Below are 20,417 nucleotides of genomic sequence, written 5' to 3' on the forward strand. Positions count from 1 at the left end.
AAGTAGTAACTTTTTTTCTTAATTTTTAAGTATTTGAAGGTGTCTTCCAAAAGTCTGTAACAAAACAAGTCCTGGCTTTTCTTTCAAATTAAAGCAGCATAATTCCAAATCTGTTGCATCTTCCAGCTGTAATTATTTTCTGGCCAAAGAATAGGGATGTGCTTGCGTGACCTATTTTGCATAATGACATTTCTAATGATTTAATATATATATATTTCCAAGGTGAATTGGAAACATCAGTATATAATAAATATTCCTGCAGCTCAAACGAAAACATCTTTAATTTCATTCTGTTCACAAGCAGTAATACAGGAAAAGCGTGTATGTAATACCTTAAAGTTAGTCTGACTCACGAGTCTTTTCAATTAGAAATGATGTAAAAATACAATTTTTTAATCCAGTTGAGATCACTGTAGTGTTTCAAAGTTTCTTTTGGTTCAGAAATAATCTTTATATATAGAAAAGTAATTTTTAATGACATTCATTAAATATCAGAATGCTGAAGACAGAGCATTGCATAATGAATTCTGCAGAGCATCAGAATAAAGTCAGGAAAATCAATAGCTACTTTTTTGCAGGAAACAAGATACCAGTTGCTTCAGCTCCGACCCGCACAGCGAGCATCATGGATTGGCTATGCTATTGCTTACCATCTGTTGGAAGACTATGAAATGGCAGCAAAAATTTTAGAGGAATTTAGGAAGACACAGCAGGTAAGAGGAGAACATGGAATTCTTGAGTGGATTACTTCCTAAGACAAAAATGAAACATTTCCTGTCATGATATGCAAACTTTATGCAGTGTTAGTCAAATAAATTAAATCCCAAATGCATTCTAGAAGCCTGAGCTTTCTCATGTCTCTTGTCCTGTGTAGACATCACCTGATAAAGTGGACTATGAGTACAGTGAACTGCTGCTGTATCAAAATCAAGTCCTCCGTGAGGCAGGACTAAACAAAGAAGCTTTGGAGCATCTTTGTACCTATGAAAAGCAGATCTGTGATAAACTGGCTGTTGAAGAAACTAAAGGTAATTACTCTTCAAAGATACACCTAAATGCATGGTTATAAAATGGAGTGCCTATGCTGTCAGCTTTTTCCATCTTTTGCAACTTTAATTTAAAAACAAGTTCAAGAACTGTTTAAATTCTGTGCTGTGCCTATCATATGCCTCTCCCAGGTAGATAAGTCGTCAGCAGAGTGCAGACATGCTGTTCTGAAACTTACAAGCTGATGAATGTTTTCTGACAGGTGATTCTGAATTGTTCTGAAATTCTGTTTGGCTAGTTTAGCCAGACCTGTGCCATCCTAGGATTTGATAGTGGTCCTGACAGAGACCATTTGCTGTAAGGGCAGAATAATTTTTGGCAAAGTAGAAGGCTTTTAATTATACTCAGTCGCTCTTAAAGTGTATGGAAATAGACCCTTTGGGTGGGCAACCCAATATAATCTTCTGCTATTGTATTATAATAATGCTAGCATATGACAACAGAACAATATAATACTCTATTACATTCCATTGCTGAAATGCAGAATGATAGAAGTTTGTTCTTACGGCTCTGTTAACGGGTACACTTACTTAAAGTATGCCTTGTTCCTCTTCTGTGTGGTGCTGCACAGTACTTCTCTCACTGTTTATGTAAAACTGCCAACTTATCAAAACTACTGTCTGTTCATAGCCCACACTGAAATCTATTAGGGTGATTGCTTGAAGCAAAGAGATTTTTACTCTTATATTCATGTAGGTACAGTAACCCGCTCCCTGTTCCTGCTCGACAGTCTCACTGTTGTGCAAACAAACTACGAATAGACTAGTGACAATGCTATGAAAATTGTGTGGTATTTCCTCAAAGAAAGTGACTGCAGGCAGCTCTCTTCTGAATGGGTTACTTGGTTTGCGTATGATTGTAAACAGGTGTTGGGATTATGCGACTGCAGACTATTTTTCAGGCATAGCATGGGCTTTTGGTTTTGGGGAATGGGAGTTGCTTTTACAAATTATTTGAAAGACCTTTGGCACATTGTGTTCTCAAGTTTTTGCTGAGGGTCTGAAACGTGATTTTCAAACAGGACCCCTGCAAAAACAAACAAACAACATTCTAGTGAACTACTGGGGAAAAAAAAGAATGGAAATGCTCTTTGCAGTCTGTGCACTGTGCAGTCTGTGCAGTAAGGTACAACTGTTGTGTTGTTGGTTTTAACTTAGCTGCAGTCGCATACCACAGAAAAGCCTGATAATAAATGAGCGCTGTCTGTAAATTCCAAGTGTATGTGCAAAAGCCATTGTGGATGGAATACAGCTGAGAAATCCTGAAAATAGTATTGGCATTTGCCACCATGGTGAAAAATGATAACTTCCACCAAAGAGGAATAATTTAAGTTTATTTTCCAGATTCTATCATTCTTGGTGAGTGAACTATTGATGTTTTCCCCGCGCTTAGATACTGCGGGTAGTCCCCCAGCCCTATCTGTGGGAAGAGGCATCTTTTGATAAAATTACATGTTATGGCATAGAGAAGAGTTAATGCTGACTTTTGCATTTTGCTCTTGAAACAGGTTAAGAAAATCTTAACCTTAATCTGGAGTGACACTGTTTCACCTCTTGTGTATAATCTTCTAGTGTGTCACATTTACAAATATCAAAGCATTGTAAAATGTAATCTTCTCCTGTGAGATAGGAAATTTGAATTTTGCTCCAGCATCAGCAAAGATGCTAAGTACAGTTAGACCTAGACTTTAGTTTTAGCCATTGTATCTTTTAATGAATTATCGTTAGAAGGAAACTTGCTTGTAGAATCTTGAAAATTTGTTAATCAGATCAGTGTCTTGATTTTAAAACGTTGAAGTTAGTTTTATGAAATATCAGACTGAAGAACCATTCTTTTATTTGCAGCTCTGCAGTTACAGTTTGGTTTTCAAGATGCTATACGCATGAAATACCGTGTACTGCTTTTAATTGCCTTCTGTAGTAAAAACTGCGCTTAAAGTAACCAGTCATTTCTGTAAGTGAGAAAAAACACATGAATCTTGCTTTTAACATTAAATTTTCAAGTAAGTTTCAAGAGTTATTTGGCTGAGTTGTGGGATCTTACTTTAACTGCACCTGTTGTCAAAGTATCTGCACCTGTTGTCAAAATATCTGTCAGCTAGTTTGTGGTGCCACTTTGATCATTTTTTCCTAAGAAGTTAGAATCTACATGGAGTCAAGGATTATCTAATCTTTTACTGTAGAGTAATTAATACTATACTGCTTCATTCTCCTGTTGCCTTAATTAAAGTTTCTTAAATTTCACACAGGAGAACTCCTGCTTCAACTTGGCAGACTTGAAGAAGCAGTTGATGTCTACAAAGGATTGCAAGAAAGAAATCCTGAAAACTGGGCCTACTACAAAGGCCTAGAAAAGGCACTTAAACCAGGTAATGATTTTATATATTGTAGTAAGCAAGCTGTTTCTGCACATTTGGCACTTATATGTGTGTTGAAAACTGGTATTGCATTATTTAAAGACATGCTCAATTAAATTTTGTGTTCTTGTCAGTGTGTATATATTGTTGTAATTTTAAGGAAAGCTGTAAAGATTCTTGTGTTATTGTTACCATATTTTTAAAACGGAAACAAACCAAAAAAATCAGTCATCTCATCTCGGTGTGCATTATTGGAAGATGAAAATTATTTCCAATAGAATAGTTTAATTCAGACTTTTTCTTCTACTCTGTCTTAATCTTACGTTACAGGTAATACAGGTTTTGGAAAAACAGACATGATTCTCCTGAATGGTTTTCTTTGTTCACAATTTTAGTACAGTGTTAAGACAAGAACTGTTTTTAAGATGAGATGCATGCAATTATAACTAGTATTGGAAGAGGAATTTAGGGATACTGAACATCTGAAATCATTTCCACTGCAAGTGGAAATTAATGTTCTCTAGGAAGTATATGCTCATTAGATCTTGTATTCTGACTCTTCTTAACCAGATCTAGTTAATTTCCCTCATCCCTTTTCCCTGCTTTCCCATCCTGACAAAAAAGTAAAGTGTAAAATTCTGTTCCAGCAAATATGATGGAGAGGCTAAAGATTTATGAAGAGGCGTGGACAAAATACCCAAGAGGACTAGTTCCAAGAAGATTACCGTTAAACTTCTTGTCAGGTAAGTGCATCTTTGAGCAGGTAATGATCAGCGCTTGTGTTTCTTAGATGCTAGTGTTTTATCAGCAAAAACAGCCTACAATTGATAAGTAATGTGTGGTAAAACAAAATCAACAGGTCTTTTTCCTCTCAAGGTGAAAAGTTTAAGGAATGTCTGGACAAGTTTCTAAGGATGAATTTCAGCAAAGGTTGCCCACCGGTCTTCAATACTTTGAGGTCATTATATAAAGACAAGGAGAAGGTAGGATTCTTTTTATCCAACTTTTTACATTATCGTTTTGATCTATTACAGCATGATAGTAGCTGTTACACACTAAAGAGAGAAGCTTTTTTTCTTCAGTGCTCACTATGTCTGCACTGTTGTTTATTCTGTTCTAGTATTTCTAGAAAAATCAAGCAGAAGCATACATAGCCTTGTGCCTAGTTTGTAAATGTAGAAAACAAAGATTTACTAATTAAAAGCTGCACTAAAAAAAAAAAACCCTAAGATTTACTAATTAAAAGTGGGGGAGAGAGACCGAGTACATTCCCATATGTGTTGCAATTTAGGTTATTGCAAAATTTTCTTACCAAGAATAACTAGTCTGGGGAACACAAAGTAGCTCAAACTGAGATGAAATACCATCTTGCTTACAGTTTTTTTTGTCTTGTCTTGCATGTGTAGGTGGCAATCATAGAAGAGCTCGTGGTAGGTTATGAAACCTCCCTAAGAAGCTGCAGGTTATTTAACCCAAATGGTGAGTGCTAAACTATCTTACTTCATGGAAGTGGTGGCTGGTATAAGCATTATAGGACCATTCAGAGGCAGAGAATCAGTGGAGAGTGATGAAATTGGAATCATGTTTTTATTCCTGTTCCCAAAACAGAACCAAACCACAACCATCCTTAAAAGGGATTTCAGCTGTCAAATTTTAAGTCTGTACACATGTATCCAGTTATCATTTGTCTTCCAATTTTGAGTCCAGGTGTTTTATTTTCAAGGCTTGAGTTGATCAATTTACAGGAAATAGACATTTGAAGGCTACGTTGTAATGTTCAGTAGCATTGTCAAATTGTAGCATTGTTAAAAATGAATTTATATTTATTTGATGTTTTATACTGATTTGGTAGGACAATCTACAGGGTTTTTTTGTTTGGAGCTTGTGGTGAAGTATTTTGTCTGCCTTGTGTGGTTTGTTTGTTTGTTTGCTTGGTCTTTGAGAGATTAATAAAACAAGCACTACCTTGTCCATGTTACCGCTGACTACTGTTTTTGTTGCGAGTTGTGGTTCTACATGTATTGAATCTAACATTCACAGTTTCCTCTGTAGTAGTTTTATGATGTTTCGTTAGTTACTAGCTTAATCACATTGTAATGGAAAGTCTCCAAGAAAAATCTGCATAAAATATCAACAAAAGATAGTTTTGAAGTTTTGGTAGGCGGATTAGGATGGTGTAATAATTAGGATAGTACAAATAACAATATACATTTAAAACTTCATGGAATAATCGTTATTATTAAAAACTTTTTACTGAAGTTGTAACCAATTTGCAACCAACCAAAACCAACCCTGCTTTGCAAAAATAATGCGATTCTTCCTTATGAAGTTGCTTGTTAAGTTTTTCTGTTTGAGTAGATAGCTTACTATAATTTCAATTAAATATTTTCTTTGATACTAAATTTCGTTCAAATAAACAACATTCTTCTGCCTTAAAATGAACAAATGCATGTAATTGCATGTTTGGTTATAATGTAAACTGAAGAACCGGAATCTTCTGGCACAACCAGAACCCCTGTGCCCTCCCCCGGCAAGGTGCCTTTGCTTCATATTCAAAATTAAGCAGCAAACTTAACTTTAAGGCTTCATTAGTACTGTGGGTTTCAAGCAGAGCGCTCTAGCTTTGAAAACTGACTTGTGCATAGCACTGTTTTGTTGGATACACTTACATGAATAGTGACAATAAATCTCTCAAAGGTAGAGACAGAAAATCCTTTTAAAGCTGTGGTATGGAACCGACATTTTTATTTGAAAATACTCAAGTCTGTGGACTGAAAAAGTGTAAATGCTGAATTTACTGAAATGTTTTACAGTGTTAGTGTGCAACAGTTGTGTTCAGCGGGACTTGCTATATCCTTCACCTAAAATGGTATTCAGTGAGAACTCTGTGCACTGCGGTTCTGCACTTCGGGCTGCCCTGGCTGAGGGGCTAGTTGGATCAAAATGCAACCATCTTCTGACTTGCGAATTCATGTTTCTTTTCCCTTAAAACCATGGTGTGAGAAGGGAAGAAAATGTGCTTAAGTCTTGTCAAAACATAGACTTAGAAGTTACTTACCTGGACCCAGGAGTTCAGAAACACTCCCAGGTCTGATGTGGCAGCCTGATATAGAGGCAGAATTAACTTCAGTGGCTATATGTGTAGTTTTTTTGTTTATTTTTTTGTCATGTTACTTTAATAAACTGAACCAAAAAATCTCCCTCTGATTTTCTTACTGTAGATGATGGTAAAGAAGAACCTCCAACCACTTTACTCTGGGTCCAGTATTATTTGGCTCAACATTATGATAAAATTGGACAGCCATCCCTGGCTCTAGAATATATAAATGCTGCTATAGAAAGTACTCCCACTTTGATAGAACTGTTCCTTGTGAAGGCAAAAATCTACAAGGTAAGTTTTAAGTTTGGCCCATTCTTGGTGATCAGAGGATATTTTTTTGGCATGCTGAAAGACTTTTACACTTTAATGGTTTTGATGGAACAGTGAAGTGCTAAGCTTGTTTTAAAGGCGTGAAGAATCCATGGGAAATGTTGTAGTGAATTTTAGTGTGTTCCGAAAGAAGGGTATTGGTTATCTAGTTTGATTTTTTTAGTGTGCATGAATAAGCCCTTGTGAAGATTTTTGAAGGCAATAAAGGACAAGCGTACTGCAAGATGTATTTTTTTCATATTATTTTCATATTAAAGAAGATCACCCTGATCAATTTAGTTGATGTTATAAATGTCATCCACCTAATATTACATGCACACCCTTCTTTTTCTTAACTATTTAAAAACAATTTCTCAACTACAATATGGTATTCCCTCAGAGTGGGATTAATCAAAGTGGTTTTAGGTATTTTCAGGAAAAACTTCTAGTGCCAAAAGACCTGTAACTCCATAATGATGGAAAGTAGTTACTCCGCTTTTTTCCTTTTAAGATCCGTTACTTTCCTGAGAAAAGCTATTTATAAACATAAGTGTAGAAAATTAACTAGTTATATTAAACAGAGTTGATCTGCTGTACATGTTTTATACTTTCCGAGTCTAATTTGCATTTCTATTTGTTTAAGCATGCTGGAAATATTAAAGAAGCTGCAAGGTGGATGGATGAGGCTCAGGCTTTGGACACAGCAGACAGATTTATCAACTCCAAATGTGCGAAATATATGTTGAAAGCAAACTTCATTAAAGAAGCAGAAGAAATGTGTTCTAAGTTTACACGGGTTGGTTGCATTTAACTATAGCTCTTCTGAATAATGTGGGCCTGATCCGTTATGGAATAATTTTTTAACTTTCCCCTCACCTTTATTACAAACCTTAAGTTCTGTTTCAGAGCAAAAATGGTTGCTTGCTTTTACTAATGGTAGTTGGTTTTACGGATTGAATTACTAAGCATGATTCCATAGCGTTAAGTGAAAATGCAACATTAAAACCTGGATTTGATGTCTTGTGCCACATAGAAATACAGGATGCCCTTTCAAGAGAGAACTGGCTTTTTTGTGGGTTTTTTTTGAGTTCTTTGAGTTTAGTATTGATTCTATTGGAGATAGATATGAGAGATATGATCAAGTAGCCTGTCTTTCACGTTGTTCTAACAGTAATATGTTAAGACTAGTCAGAATTCTCTTTTAAATAAATAAATTTGCTATGGCTTCTGCGTGAGAAGCATTCTGAGATGTTCTCCTTTTGTGAGCAAGCTTTCATCCCCAAGGCCATGTTTAATAGTGACAAAGGGAAGCTGCGCGTTGTATCTTTTTTCTGCATCTGCTTACAACCAATTAGTTGGCAGGAAAAAAAAACTGATGCAGGAAATTAAGTAATCTGTATAATGCAGCTTTTGTCCCCACAGTAACTTATTGTGATAGGTTTGGTGGTCTCATAGATTACTTTTTTTTTTTTTGAGTTCTCTTGCTATTGTTCTTTCACATCTGAAAGTCAAAATAGCTCAGTGCAGTCTTCCCAGAATATTTGGCAAATGATAGCTTTTTAATTCTGGCAATATGATTTGTGTGTTGTTAATGGGAGGGAGGCAAAACACTTTCGGGACCTTCCTGCAAAGTAAAGTTATTTTTGCTTCTCCCGATTTTCTCTTTGTTGAACACTAAGAAGAACCTGGAGTAATGTAGGTTGAACAGGGGGTATTCATAAGGGAAAAGGTAAAGATTTTTTTCTGAAATGGTGAGTGGGAGTGTGCAGGCGAACACAGGATGGGATTTGAGAAGGAAAAAAATATATAACCTCAGTAGGTTTATGTGGAGCTGTTGATGCAAAATTTCCTGCGAATCCAGGTTAATTCACTCTCAAAATGCCTTAAGCAGCTTCAAGATAATGTCAAAAAAGCAAGCATCCCAGTTGCCCCGAACTGAACTTTAAAAGCATGATTTGATGATGCTGCACTTTGTAATCTTTTTTCAACTCCTTTTGATCTTATATCTAGTGCTCAAGTGCAAGCTTCATAAAAATAAAAATTAAAGACCTAAATTAAGCATACTGAAAATGGAACTTTGACATTTTTTTCTGATTTCTAGCTACCCAGCTCAGCCTGGTTTGAAAACTGCCTTTCTTTCTCATTTGAAGCATTCTCCTTACGCTTCCTTTTGAATATTATCTGACTATTATCTGTCGCTTTCCCAGCTTTGGTTCTTGGCTGATTCTTCAATAGCTTGGTTTTTGCGTGATCACACAAACTCTGTGAATGGCTGGGGCTGACATTAAGCTTGACAGGTGTATGATAAGTTCTACAGATGTATACAAGCATGTACAAATACCAGATTTGAAAGACAACCGTAATTGCTTCTGAACTAGAAGTGATGAAAGCTACTAGTACTGCTTTCCTTTCCCACCACTCTAGGTGCTGCTTTCCTTTCCCACCACTTAGGGCTGATCCCGTAAGAAACTCCTATTATTTCACAGGAAGCACTATCAGCTACTTCCATACTTAGCTCAATCAGGAAGTCTCTGGAAGACACAGATGGGCAGCTTTAGGGGGAAAAAAAAAAAATCCTGCAGGTGTCAGTGCCATGCCGTGTGATAAAATTTTTCTGTAATTTCTCTTCATGCTGCAATATGTTATACTTGCAAGCCATATTGAAAACACTGAGCGAATGCCTCTCCTATCCTAAAGATGAGGAACTCTCACAGTAATGTGGCGACTGCCTGGCTATTAATTGTGTCTTTGAGTCTTTGAAAAAGTGAAACATACAAGAACAGTTTTCTTCAGCTTGGAGTCATGATTAATGAACAAAGCAAGCTCATCTTGTTCATTGCTTGAAGCATTGTTTTGGGTAGAGGAAATGAAATAGAAAATACAGTGGAAATGTGGGACCACATAAATAAAGATGGTACAATAAAGATTATATCAGGGTAAAAGTGCACAAAAGGGCCAAATTAAGGAATAACTGTGGCAACTTCTAGCTTTCAGGACTACAATTTTGAAATTGGTCATTATTTTGATGGCCTTTTTATTTGTACTTTTAACTGGTTAACAAATTGAGATTTTTTTTTCTGTAATGCTGTTTTTGCTTTTAGGAAGGAACCTCGGCAGTAGAGAACTTGAACGAAATGCAGTGCATGTGGTTTCAGACAGAATGTGCGCAAGCTTACAAAGCAATGAATAAATTTGGAGAAGCACTTAAGAAATGCCATGAAATTGAGAGAGTATGTATCTAGTCAAACTGGCTGGGTTGGAAAATACTAGCTTAAGTTTACTGTGCTAATATGTTTCCTTTCTGAACAGTAGGAGTATACTTCACATAGATTCTGGAGAGATTTTGTTTTTCATTGGGTGCTGGGAAGTTGATTAAATTACATTTTCTTCTAAAACTGACATCGCAAACTGTGTGTTAGGTTATATTAAGTATTTTAAATATCCAGGAAAGAACAAAAAACAGTCAAAAATAAGCTTAGTTTTGGTAGAGTTCATTTAAAAAAAAATATACAGGTATTTGGGTAGAAACCAAGAATATTTGTATTTTAAGTCCAAAAAATGGTGGCTGAGCTGACAAGCCCAGCCTTAAAGTAAATGAAAGGTGTCGCCTGTCTTTGAGGGACAGAGTAAATGTAATAAAATCATGTCCTCTCCTTTAAAAAATAATAAACAAAAACTAAGCTACAGGTTAAAAGAAGCTATTAGGAATATAGAGACTTCTTAAAGTAAAAAATGTATTCAAAAACAGGGGAATAAAACTTCCCTGCACGTTAAATGCAGATTTTTTTTCCAAAGGCAAAAAAAAAGAAATTGTTTGGACAGCTTCCTTTAAAAAAAAAAAAGTTTTGTTTTTCAAGCACATAAGGGTCTAGAAACATAAGACATTTGAGGGTGTAAAAGAAGTACTCAAAAAGGAGGACTTAGTAGGAAGCTACACCTCATTGCAAATGCAGACACTTAACGAGATTTCAGCAATGATGCTTATCAGCTGGCAGGACTAATTCATTCTCAGAACGAATCAGAAAAATGGTTCTCAAACAGTGGTCAGGCCCATATTTTATTTGCACAAATCCATTGCAGAAATTTGTGTAAAATCCTTTGAAATAATTTGTGTAAGAAACTGCTAGTATTGCAGTTTGCTGTGGGTACCAGAAGAGGTTTGTAGATGTGGAGCTGACTTCAAAATGTTTTTGATGGTTGTCCAAGGAATTAAGTCAGTGTTTGATGTATTTACTAGATTAATTGATGAAAGGTGTAGTAAAGATCAGAAGCAAGAGCTAAATCTGTTGTATTCAGAAAACATCAACAAAGCTTTCTAAGAAAAAAGTATTGCCTCTTTAATCTTTAGGAGGTGTTCTGGATTTCAGAAATGCTTTTGATGTCAGCTTTCATGTGAGGGAATCTATGCTGTCTCAGAAAAAGAAGGAAAGTTGATTTCATTGATTTGATTAGCTGGTTCATGACTGGGAAAACAGAATAGGACCAAAAAAAAAAAAGCGGTTTTTACGAGAAAAGGAGTTTAACATGGAGATTCTTAGGGTCTCCCTCGTTTGATCTATTGATAAATGATCACAGAAAGGGAGTTAATAGTTCAAGGACTTGTGATGTAAAGCGATTAAAAACTGGCTGCAGAAAGCTGCAGAGAAGCATCTCACAATACTGAATGATAAAACGGCCCATGAAAACTTAATGTTCAACAGAGTAGCTGGGGGAGGAGGGACAAGAAGACTATTTTGCATGGATGTAAGCAGTAATAGATCTTAAGTGAATTATTGCTGCTTTGGAAAGAAATCCTGGAACTGTTATAGACAGTGTTGCAAAAACTACCGTGCTGGTGTAGAGCAGCAGTTGAAAGGATGGGACACTAATGGGAATTAAGTGACTATAGAAGTACTTTTCCTTCCATTATGTAAATCTATAGCACTGCTTACATTTGAATATCCCATTTGGTCATTCTTAACTCCTTAAAAATGTGCCAGTAAAACATAAGCTATGGAATAACTTCTGCATGAGGAGAGTGCAATTAGCTTGTCACACTGCTTGATCTTTAGTTTGACTAGCAACAACTGAGTTAGGATGAAGTTGTATGAAATCACAAATGTATGGAGAAGTTGAAGAGTGGAATGACTTTTCACTCTTTCTCAAACAAAAGTAAGGGGACACTGAGTGGCAGTGAGGAAGCAGGTCCACAACAAAAAGAAGTACTTTGTCATATCACATGTGATTTAAGTATGGAATTCGTTGCTAGGGTACTTAATGGAAGGCAAAAGTATAAGCTGACAAAAAATAGCTGAGTTCATAGAAGAAAATTCAAGTGCCATTTAAGTACAGCAAAGGGGGAACCTTTGAACTGCAAATGGTCAGAGGGTAGCTACAGTTAAGAGGTTGTGGACTGGATGAGTTTTGATTCTGACCTAAGATGCCATCTGGTCTTTTCACCATTACTTTTTGTTTGTTTTATTAACTCATGTTTCAAAAAGGGTCAACAGCAGTCAAACAGCATTCTTCTACTAAATTATTCCTTTTGGAGGGGGGTAATATGCAAAGTCAAGGTTAGTATCTTGCTGTTAATACTTGCTAAATAATGTTATATGTTGTGTTAGCATTTTGTAGAAATCACAGATGACCAGTTTGACTTCCACACTTACTGTATGAGGAAGATTACTCTTAGGTCTTACGTGGACTTGCTAAAACTAGAAGATGTACTTCGACAACATCCGTTCTACTTCAAAGCAGCACGAATTGCCATAGAGATATATTTGAAACTTCATGATAATCCCTTAACAGATGAAAATAAAGAACATGAGACTGATACAGGTATTGAACCCTAAGGATTTATTAAATATGTAGTTTCACTAGTTAGTGGATGTACTATAAGAATACTGGGCCTTCATAGTTGTCATTTGGAAGTTTCTTATAATAACCAAATACAAGGTTATTATCACAACTCAAATAGTAACTTGGAGTGGAAGTAAAAGTAGATGTTCTACTGAAAGCTAAACTAAAACAAGTTTTTATGTAGGTATGAAAAATAATGGTTTTTTTGTAGTGACAATTAAAATTCATAAGTAAAAACATATTTGTGTTATGGAATGGCTGAAAAAACATTGAATTCTCGTGGTTGCTCATCCATGAAGTAACAGATAGAAGAAAGTGTGCTTGGAGTGGCTCTTGCTGGAAAAAAAAAACATCAGTATGCAAAAATATGACTAGCTAGCACCCTACATTTTAATCATCTCTTGCTATTAATGTAAAAAGTGTTTAAATCCTTAATTTTTTTTTTTTGCTCATCTTCTGATTGGAGAGCAACTTAAGTGATTATGGCTTGGGGCACCTCAAATAGTATGAATAGAGGCTGTTGAATACTTACAGAGGGATTTGTCAAGTTTTAAGATTTCCCATCTCAGTTCATTTGTGTGGCTTCAGGTTCATATTAAGACGAGTAGAAGTGTAATAGAATTTGTTGTAGCTGCTTTCATATGCTTTTTCATTTAATTCTCTATGCTTTAATTGGAGCAAGGAGAGGATCTGAGTATGAATCAAATTTAATGTATCTGTAGGGCGTTAAAAGCAAAACTGGAACTATCTACACTGAAATGTGACTGTTTCACACTTTTGTTAGGTCATTTAATATGTCAAATGTAACATTTCTGTTGTGTAATGCCTAAGGAAGAAATCAATGTGTATTGGTGTGTACTTATACTCCTGACACTGTGAAGTCATGCGGTGAATACTTTGCTCTGCCCTCAGTTTGCTATACTGTTGTTCTAATTCCTATTTTCCTGATTTCACATAGGAATTAATTACAAAGTAGTAGTGTAAACAATAAAATAATGTCTCTGGTAAACAAACTTTCACAAATGTAGTGGCAGCATTACTAGTTAGTAGACATGGTTTGAAAGAAACGTTGATGGTATCTGGCAGCAGATTAACATTATACATCAACATTGCCTGTCTTTGCCCTTTGTGTGTGTACAGCAAATATGTCTGACAAGGAGCTAAAGAAGCTACGAAATAAGCAGAGAAGAGCACAGAAGAAAGCACAGCTGGAGGAGGAGAAGAAGAATGCTGAGAAAGAGAAGCAGCAGAGGAATCAGAAAAAGAAGAAAGATGATGATGATGAAGAAATTGGAGGACCGAAAGAAGAACTTATCCCTGAGAAATTGGCAAAGGTACTTTCTAATGTTAATATGAAGCGGTTGTAGAAATTTGTAGAAAAGCTGCTGTGAGGATGCAGACAATTTGGAAGCCATTCAGATTACGTATTTATTTTATGTATGTCTGCTTTTCACAGGCAGCATTAAAAAAAAATTCTAGGGATTGTTGGGTATACTTTCAAAAGTGTAATGAAATCACTGCTTTTGTGCCTAGTTTTGAAAGGCAGCAATTGAAGTCATATACACTTGCTACAGGCGAAATTACCTTCATGTGTGGATTGCACCAACTTGCTGACTATACTAGCTAGCAGATGGAGTTATTTCTATTCTGCATGTCAGGTGATTACCATTGCCTTCTTTATGGCCCATATTAATTTTTTATTTATTAAGCATAGGCATCCTGTGGAAGAGGAGACTTTGAGATACTGAATGGTTTAGCAGCACTTATTTGCATTTGTATAAAATGTGGAAGGCAAAAAAGGATAAAGAAGCTATTCAGAAACAGCACTAGACTAGACTGAGGTGGATTTTGAAATCTGGCTTAAGAGTTGTAGAGATAGGTAAAGGGGAGGTGACCCAGAAGATTGTTGTGATGGAAGTTGTACCTGGAAGAAGTGGGAGAAAGTTGAAAAAATGTGAGGAAAGATATTGAAAAACCAACTGGAAATAATAATTTCTATTAATGGTAATATAGTATTCAAGTATTGATGGATACAATATGATTTCTTCATATTGGACATATAACAAATATTACTGGTTCTTGGGGGGTGATATTTGGAAGGTGAGAGTGGCTTTATAGCCAAGAAGGAAGTGACTTTAAAAGCTTGACTATTTGCTTAAGAATGTTATCAGCATTTCTATTGTTTAGGTCATTGGTTGCAAGGAGAAGCACTGTAATTGTGGTGCTAATTAAGATCAAAATAGAGTGGAATGTATTGAAATGGAGCTCTGGAGTAGAAGGATGTTATGGGATATCCCAGGAACAACACCTAGGCTGTCCTATATAGATTATAGGGAGTAGTTGCAGCTGTATAATACAGGCCTCTGGCAGATCTTCCCTAATTATATTCCAAATTTAATATTGGAATCATGATTTGGAGAGCTTCAAATACAGTTGGTTCTCAGGGCTGGAAGACCATTTTTGACATAGTTGGTCACTTGCAAACTGTTTTCCTGAAACAGTTGAACCTCAGCTTCCTTGGTGAATGAAAGATAGCTTTGGCATTGAAGTCATAGCTTTGAAATCTGATTTATTTTATGTTTCAAACAGTTTGAAATGCAGATTTGTGACTGGTTCATGTGAATTCTTAACAGCGTGTATAAGCCATGCAATTTTTTAATGAAAACTGATGGAGTATGTGATTAGCAGGATCTCTCTGTAAGGTGTTCATCATTGTCTTCAACAGTTACTTGTGCAGTGCAATGAAGTGTATTGCTTCAACATTACTAAAGCACTGTGGACAGGCAACAATTAAATGATGTGTCCAATTCTTAGAGAGTAACTCGTGTTCACAGGGCATTTCTTGTTCTAGTTATCTTCAACCTCTTAATGCAAGAGTTCTGTCTAAAGAATCCAGGTACAGAATTCATTTGCATTAAAGCCACCCGTTCACTGCATTACGCTAGTGAAGACCCCCTGACCATCATCAGTATCTAGTTACTTCTCACTTGCCATTAGTATCTTAACTGGGAATGTTGCCATGGCCTGCAGCTGTCAGGAGCCCGCCTGCAGCTCACTTTAACAGACTGTCAGGAGCATAAAGCAGTTATTTATCAACGTTTTGGGCCTATGTGTGTAGAATACCATAGAGAATCATACTGTATGTTACAATGCAGGTTCAGCTGCAATGGTTACTGCTAATGTGTGATAAAAGGCAAAGATGTATCTTTGTAGGAAAATGTCATTTGTAACCACCGCAAACCAATTAGAATTGACAGTCTGTGTTTAGATACTAATATTGAGTGAAAGATGCAAAATTTGAAATTTAACAGGTTCTTGTTAAATTATTACATAATTACCTTATGAGAGTAACTCTGTGACTCAATCAAAAATTCCTAATTCTGTTGTTGGAGAGTTAGTTCTTAGTTTTAAGCTTTGTAACTTAGTTGTGTGTCCTCCCCGGAATCTATAGGTTGAAGCACCTTTGGAAGAAGCCATTAAATTTTTAACACCTTTGAAGAATTTAGTGAAGAATAAAATAGAGACGCATCTCTTTGCCTTCGAGATTTATTTTAGAAAAGGTAGGTGAGAAAGCTAATGAAATAAAGCAATTGTGGTTCTTCAAGTTGTATATTAGAATTTGGGCAAGCAGTGAGATGTGAGTCATCAGGCTGTATAGAGACGCATTATTTCGCTGGACCGATGCCACAGCCGTTAAGTGTTCTGTAACGAATCAGAAGTTTGAGCACTTGGTGATTATCTATTTTCTTTGCTGTGTGTAAGCCATAAGACTGTAGAACGAATTATCCCAACTTGCACTTTCCCTCGTTATTTGTTTGTATCAATAGTTTGCAGAACTAACTGCTGTAAGTGGCGGTGTGTGGTTGCTAATGAGTTTGTTTGAAGTACTTGTTTTTTGAATTTTTTGGGGATCAGTTAAATATCATGGTTTAAGAACTACGTATGTTCAAATTTACTTACCAGTTTAACAGGTTTAATTCACTGGTTAAATAAGCATGCGGTAGAAAAAATGATGTAGTACTCACGTTTATTTTGGTCTGATTATTCTAATTTCAAGCACAAAATATTCCTGCAACATACTGCCCTGAGTTTCAGCTACAGTTCTTGACTATTTGCCAACGCTTTCTTTTCCAGAGAAGTTCCTTTTGATGCTTCAGTCTGTGAAAAGAGCCTTTGCTATTGATTCCAGTCATCCGTGGCTTCATGAGTGTATGATTCATCTCTTCAGCAGTGGTAGGGATCTGTTTGATGTATGGCTTGATCTGTATATGTTTCCAGATGATGCCTAACTACACAAAAACTTGGATTTTTAGTATACATACTGTTAGCACAATTAATTCCAAATACATGATAATTTAGAAAGCTTTTTAAACAGCTGACTTAGGCTGAATATGCTTAATATGACTGGAGCTGGATTTAGTAATTATTTCAACAAGTATTAGTAAGTTTGTGTTTTTAAAGCTATGAGCAGTATGGTGACCTCCTCAAAGAGTTGAGTCAGTGCAGAAAATGGAAGCTGCTGAGTAAGGAATGTGGCTTCTCTGCTCACAGCCTGTAAGTGTGTGAGGAGAAAGCCTAGAACCATGTCCTCTTTTGCTAGAATGTTTTTCTCCCTTCCAATGCCCCAGAGGTCACCCTTCCTCTTGATGACTAAAGATTAGATATATTTAAGAACAGACTTTTATGATCTCAATCTTCGAGATAGGCTTTAATAGACTTTAATCAGCAAGGTGGAAAATGTATTGGAGTAAAACAGCCTTGTTTTTTTTCTAAGCATCAGAAAACTGTCACAGTTAGGCTTTCTCCAACCAGTCCCACTTATTTACATTTTTCTTATTTCATGTATCTTCCTTTGAGATTCATTTTCTTCAACTATACTAATAGCGTAAACATGACAAAAAATAATAGCGGAGAGTGGATTTTTCTGTGATTACTTCTGGTAACTTTTTTTTCCAATTCAATAGTATCTGAAAGTAAGGATCTGCCTGATGCGGTTAGAACAGTGTTAAACCAAGAAATGAATCGGCTTTTTGGAGCAACTAATCCAAAGAACTTCAATGAAGCTTTCCTTAAAAAGAACTATGACTCACTACCACATAGGTTATCAGGTATGTTGCCTTTATCTTTTTTCTGCACAGCTTCTGTATTTTCTCTGCTGATATAGCAGTGGCCTCTCAATATCTGCACCAGTGATGTAAAAATGGCTCGTTCTGTCAGGAATGCTTTTCCTCTCCCAGTTTGAGTTTCTGTGACAACATAAGGTTGTCTTTTGAGTTTCTCTCATTTCTTCCATATGCTGCTAAATTACAAGTTTTTGGACATCTCTGCCATGTTTTCATTTCTGATGTGTGCTAAATGCATCATAAAATTGTAACTGTATTTAATGCATCTGTGGAATAGATAGTCTAGTATGTGAAGTATTATTCAGACTTGCAGAGCTTTCTAATAAATGTATTTGAAGAGATTGACTGCCAAGTGAAAGGTGCTGAGTGCTCAGCAAGACAGCTAACACTCAGAGCTCTTGGTATGCCTAACGCAGGGAGCTCAGTGCTGGTTACTCAACAGTTACCAGAGGCTATCTGTCAGTAGCAATTGCATTATAGTATTACAGTACCACTTGGGAAACGGGATGTAAACTACACTGGGGGGCAGCGTTACTGTTGTGTCTCAGTCACCCTAGAACTGGCCACAAAAAAGCAGTGAGTTTATTCTTTTCATCTTTTCTGACATCGTGTCCCTTTGGCTACACCTTTGCTGTGGGACTCAGAGCTGTGTCCTGTTACCCTATTGTAACAAGAGCTCTGTGTGCCCATCTCTTCTGTGTCCCAGTTTCTGTGTGAAGGAAGCATGAGCACTGGTGCTAAAGGTGACTGTGGTCTGTTGCAGCAGGTCTGATTTGTTACCTTCACTGCCCGTGATTCCAGAGGATGCTGCAAAATGCTCCTATCCTGCAATATAGAAGTGACCTAGTCGTTTCAATGCTTTGTCTAGCACTTAATAGTAGATTTAAAGCTACTTGCCTAACTGCTCAGGTATCAAACTTTAATGCTCTGAGTGGTTCCATTTTGAACTACAGCTTTAGAGTTCAGTATTGCCTCTTAATCATACTGTCTCTATATTTGCTTATACTATGCTTTTGGTCTTCCATTGAGTGATGTTTATTTTTCCTATTGTAGCTGCCAAAATGATGTACTATTTAGATCCTTCAAGTCAGAAAAGAGCGGTGGAGCTGGCAATGACCCTCGATGAATCCCTCATTAACAGAAATCTTCAGGTAACAGTTATTTATCAATTGTAAACTACTACTACTTGTGTATCTATTGAAGGTTATAGGTAAGAGGAAGCTGAAATGGTTGTTGCACCTTATGGTAAGGAGGTTGAGTTGCCATGTAAGAGAAAATGCTCTCGGGTTCATCTGAACTGAAAAATTTTCTGTTTTTTGAACATTTAAATGTAGTTTTGTCATAATATGAAAAGAGATAGCAGCAGAAATCATGTTACTGCCTCAAGTAATGGAAAAGCTTATTAAACACTAGAACATTCACACAGTAAAAGATGCTAACACTCCCTAGTAAGGAAAGGTTAGTCTGTCAGAGCTTTAGCTGTTATACAAGTGACTGTTCACAGGGAAAAGACTGTGACATGGGAGTGGCTCAGACTGAAGATTTTCCAATCATTCTCCCAGAAAGCTGTGCAAGTTTTAGTTTTATTAAAAGGTGTGTATGCATGTTTTGACCTTAATATGTAGATAAATAAAAAGCTCATTAAACTTTGAAGCTCTGCTCTATTCTGGCAGTCATGGAATTACCCCCCATAAGCCACCACCACTCCCCTTCCTATCATTTCCCCATCTTCCACCTTCTTCTGTGGAGGCTACCAGTCCTGGCTTACAGTTCAAAGTACTCAAGAGAGGGTAGTTTTTTTTTTAGTATCTTCATACATTCCTTATAAAGAAATAGTAAAGATGTTTTTTCTTCATATTATAGTACGCTGGCAGAACCTTAGCTGGTAAAGCAAGCAAAGAAGAAATAAAATGTTTCCTTTTTCTATACTTTTAAAGTATTTCTGTATCCCTGTCAAACCATTTCCTTTGGCATAAGGAAGTGCCAAAGCACATAATTAATTGAGACTCCTTCACAGGCATTGCAACCTGTAGTACACTACATTTCTCTCAGTTCTCCTGCTCTTTTCTTTCTTTATTTTGCTCTTTACTTCTGGGGACTTGGATTTTTTAGATCTAGTGCACATGAAGTTGGTGAACTTTATGGTAAAATTATTCTTTTGTAAGCAAAAATAAGCCTTTTCCAAAACAAAAAAAAAAAAGGGAATATGCTGTGTTCAGTAGAACTTTAATGGGGAAGTATTTTAATAGATTATTTTGACAAAAGAGAGGATAGGGTTGAGAAACAACAATGTCATGACTTCTAAGCTTGCTTAGGATATAGAGGCTTCAGGTCCTTTCTCTAGCTGATCTGGGAATGGGACACAAACTCAGATATTATACATGTTAAATACATATTTAGCACCCTGTAAACTTTGTTTTTTGTTGTTGTTGCTATTGTCTGAACAGTCTTAAACTATTTAAGATAGAATATAAATAGATTTAGGAAAGAAAAATAAATTGCCTTCAACAGCATTCTTGCATGGTAGCTGCCTTTTTTTTTCCTGAGAATTGGACTGGGGAAAGATTAAAATGTAATCAAAAATAGTTTGTGGTTTTGGAGATGTTATCTTGTTCAATAGGACTGTAAGAACCATTTACTGACA

General features: G+C 36.2%; 1 protein-coding gene across 1 annotated transcript in view; it reads left to right on the forward strand.

The window, feature by feature from the left end:
• Window positions 1–20,417, forward strand: part of NAA15 (N-alpha-acetyltransferase 15, NatA auxiliary subunit) — a 45,652-nt gene that overhangs the window by 18,638 nt on the left and 6,597 nt on the right. Inside the window, exons 5-19 of the mRNA XM_048074981.2 lie at window positions 579–713; window positions 875–1,028; window positions 3,296–3,415; window positions 4,051–4,146; window positions 4,280–4,386; window positions 4,810–4,882; window positions 6,625–6,794; window positions 7,456–7,608; window positions 9,914–10,042; window positions 12,416–12,629; window positions 13,791–13,984; window positions 16,102–16,210; window positions 16,785–16,883; window positions 17,615–17,758; window positions 18,827–18,924. Of these exons, the coding sequence (XP_047930938.2) occupies window positions 579–713; window positions 875–1,028; window positions 3,296–3,415; window positions 4,051–4,146; window positions 4,280–4,386; window positions 4,810–4,882; window positions 6,625–6,794; window positions 7,456–7,608; window positions 9,914–10,042; window positions 12,416–12,629; window positions 13,791–13,984; window positions 16,102–16,210; window positions 16,785–16,883; window positions 17,615–17,758; window positions 18,827–18,924 (1,995 nt within the window). The remainder of the gene's footprint in view (window positions 1–578; window positions 714–874; window positions 1,029–3,295; window positions 3,416–4,050; window positions 4,147–4,279; window positions 4,387–4,809; window positions 4,883–6,624; window positions 6,795–7,455; window positions 7,609–9,913; window positions 10,043–12,415; window positions 12,630–13,790; window positions 13,985–16,101; window positions 16,211–16,784; window positions 16,884–17,614; window positions 17,759–18,826; window positions 18,925–20,417) is intronic.

Source organism: Anser cygnoides, chromosome 4, assembly GCF_040182565.1.
Source record: "Anser cygnoides isolate HZ-2024a breed goose chromosome 4, Taihu_goose_T2T_genome, whole genome shotgun sequence".
Classification (NCBI taxonomy): Eukaryota; Metazoa; Chordata; class Aves; order Anseriformes; family Anatidae; genus Anser; species Anser cygnoides.